General features: G+C 37.7%; 1 protein-coding gene across 1 annotated transcript; it reads left to right on the forward strand.

The window, feature by feature from the left end:
- Positions 1–2,089: 2,089 nt before the first annotated feature.
- Positions 2,090–2,641, forward strand: LOC130830753 (chromobox protein homolog 3-like). Its single transcript, XM_057698040.1, has one exon. It carries the CDS (start codon positions 2,090–2,092, stop codon positions 2,639–2,641), a length of 552 nt encoding a protein of 183 aa, XP_057554023.1.
- Positions 2,642–2,874: the final 233 nt, after the last annotated feature.

Below are 2,874 nucleotides of genomic sequence, written 5' to 3' on the forward strand. Positions count from 1 at the left end.
GAGTTATTTCAGAATTGCTTTCTATTGCCTGCCTTTCTTTTGGCTGTGGTTCACATTTCCGTGTTTATTTGCAAGTTCAGCATTTTAAAAAAATCTTTTAATACCGGGCATTGTAGCTGATCCATTGTAGAAAATCTAGATTCTGTTATCGTCCTCTAGAGACTATTTATTTTTATCAGGCAGTTAACTTGGCAGGGTAAAATTCCAAATTCTGTGTCCCTTGAGATGGGCAGCAGCTAAAATTTCTGCTTAGTTCTTTTAGTTTCCAGTTGTCTTTTTCTGGTTGTTTTCTGCTGAGCTCTTTGGCATATCCCCTGTACAGGCACAGGTCAGGAGTCAGCCGATGATTTGGTCAAATTCTACATGCATTTTTAAGAAGCATCTGTGGCTTCTTCCTTTCTTGGGTTTCCTTTCTAAACTTGATTCTCTGACTTGTCAAACCAGTAAGACTAGCGACTTTATGCTTGATTTCTGGCCATTCTATGCTACATGTTCTGGATAGTGCCTTCAGGCAAAAATCCTTATAATCACAAATCTTATCCACTGCACCTCCCTTCTATCAATGGTTGACTCCCCTGCAGTTTCTTCCTGCTTTTATTCTCTCCAGTCCCTTCAAGTCATTTTATTCTTTTATTTTATCCAGAGTCCATAATTATTATAATACAGTACAGGCTATTCCACCACTACTAGACGCAGAACCTCCAACTTTTGTTTCAAAACACTCAAGTGAAGATGTTGACTTGGCTGAAATTTAAAGAGAAGATCCGAGGTAGATATATACATTTGTATTCATTGACAAATAGATGGTATTTAAAGCCATGAGAATAGATGAGACCATTAATAAGTAAGCATAAATAGAAAAAGGAAACAAGGATAGAGTTTTTTAAAATTAAATCCTCATGAAATTAAAAGTAATAACAGATGCTATTTATTGATCCCTGTGCAGAAGACTTTCTATGCATTCTATGCATTTCTCATTGAATTCATCCAACAGCATCACCAGACAAGAAATTAAGGCTCAAGGACTTCCTAGGTGGCGCAGTGGTTGAAAATCTGCCTGCCAATGCAGGGAACATAGGTTCAATCCCTGCTCCAGGAGGATCCCACAAGCAACTAAGCCCATGTGCCACAACTATTGAGCCTGTGCCCTAGAGCCTGTGAGCCACAACTATTGAGCCCATGTGCCACAACTACTGAAGCCCACTTGCCTAGAGCCCATGCTCCACAAACAAGAGAAGCCACCACAATGAGGAGCCCATGCACCACAATGAAGAGTAGCTCCCTCTCTCTGCAATTAGAGAAAATCCGTGTGTGGCATCAAAGACCCAACACAGCCAATAAATAAATAAATAAATAAATAAAAATTGGCTTATAGTTGATGTATAATAGTATTAAAAAAAAAAAAGTGGACTCTGTGGATTCACCAGCATCCAAATGGAAGAAGTGAAAACTGTTTCCCACTACCCCAGGACCCCATGTGTCTGCAAGATTACTGAGTGGACTCTCCGTCTGGCTGTGGGAAGTACCTCCAGGTCCTTTTAGGGATATGGGCTCAATCCACACAAAAGGAAGAAAACCTACAAATCAAGTCAAAAGATAAAGCTTTTATTATTTTTATTTTATTAATTTTATTATGTTATTTATTAGATTATAACCCAAAGTATAAAATAAATATCCATGAGTCCATTCTGATATAAATAAATTGCTGAATAAATCTCCCATACAGGAGAACTTCAAGCAATTTCTGTAGCTATTCCCTTCTCAAGGATTGGCAGTATAAAGGGGGAATGAAAAGAGGGGGAAAGTAAACTTTACAGTGGAGAAATCTGGCTAATACAACCTTACCCAGGTAATCAAGATTAACACTGACAGTGATAAATCATTTTGATACTATATACTCTTGATATAATGTGATCAGAATGGCATTTTACCCATGTGGCCTTAGTTCACAAAACACATTATCCTAGTCTTATCATGAGAAAACATCAGACAAACCCTAATTGAGAGACATTTTACAAAATACCTGACCAGTGGGACCCAGAGCAGCTCAGAAGTGGTGAATAATAGCTCTTCAAGTCTGCAATAAGAAATGGCCTCCGATAAAATTACATTGCAAAAGGTGGGAAAGAAACAGAATGGAAAGAGTAAAAAAGTCGAAGAGGCAGAACCTGAAGAATTTGTAGTAGAAAAAGTACTGGATCGACATGTAGTGAATGGGAAGGTGGAGTATTTCCTGAAGTGGAAGGGATTTACAGATGCAGACAATACTTGGGAACTTGAAGAACATTTAGATTGTCCAGAGTTAATTGAAGCATTTCTTAATTCTCAAAAAGCTGGTAAAGAAAAAGATGGAACAAAAAGAAAATCTTCATCTGACCGTGAATCTGATGAGAGCAAATCAAAGAAGAAAAGAGATGCTGCTGATAAACCAAGAGGTTCTGCCAGAGGTCTTGATCCAGCACGAATCATTGGTACCACAGACAGCAGTGGAAAATTAATGTTTCTCATGAAATGGAAGGATTCAGATGAGGTGGACTTGGTGCTGGCAAAAGAAGCAAATATGAAGTGTCCTCAAATTGTAATTGCTCTTTATGAAGAGAGACTAACTTGGCATTCCTGTCCAGAAGATAAAGCTCAGTAATTGTTTGCATTGCTTTTCATATATATATATATATATATATGTGTGTGTGTGTGTGTGTGTGTGTGTGTGTGTGTGTGTGTGTATAATCTGTGTCTTGGTTTTTGACTTATTCATGTGAAGAAATAACTACGTTCTAATGAAAATCAAGTTTGATATGTTCTTTTGAAGTAGTATTGGGGAAGTTGTTGAGTTTTTGTTTTGATTTTTGCATCTGTAGCACTGGTTACTTTGAA

Source organism: Hippopotamus amphibius, chromosome 11, assembly GCF_030028045.1.
Source record: "Hippopotamus amphibius kiboko isolate mHipAmp2 chromosome 11, mHipAmp2.hap2, whole genome shotgun sequence".
Taxonomy (NCBI): domain Eukaryota; kingdom Metazoa; phylum Chordata; class Mammalia; order Artiodactyla; family Hippopotamidae; genus Hippopotamus; species Hippopotamus amphibius.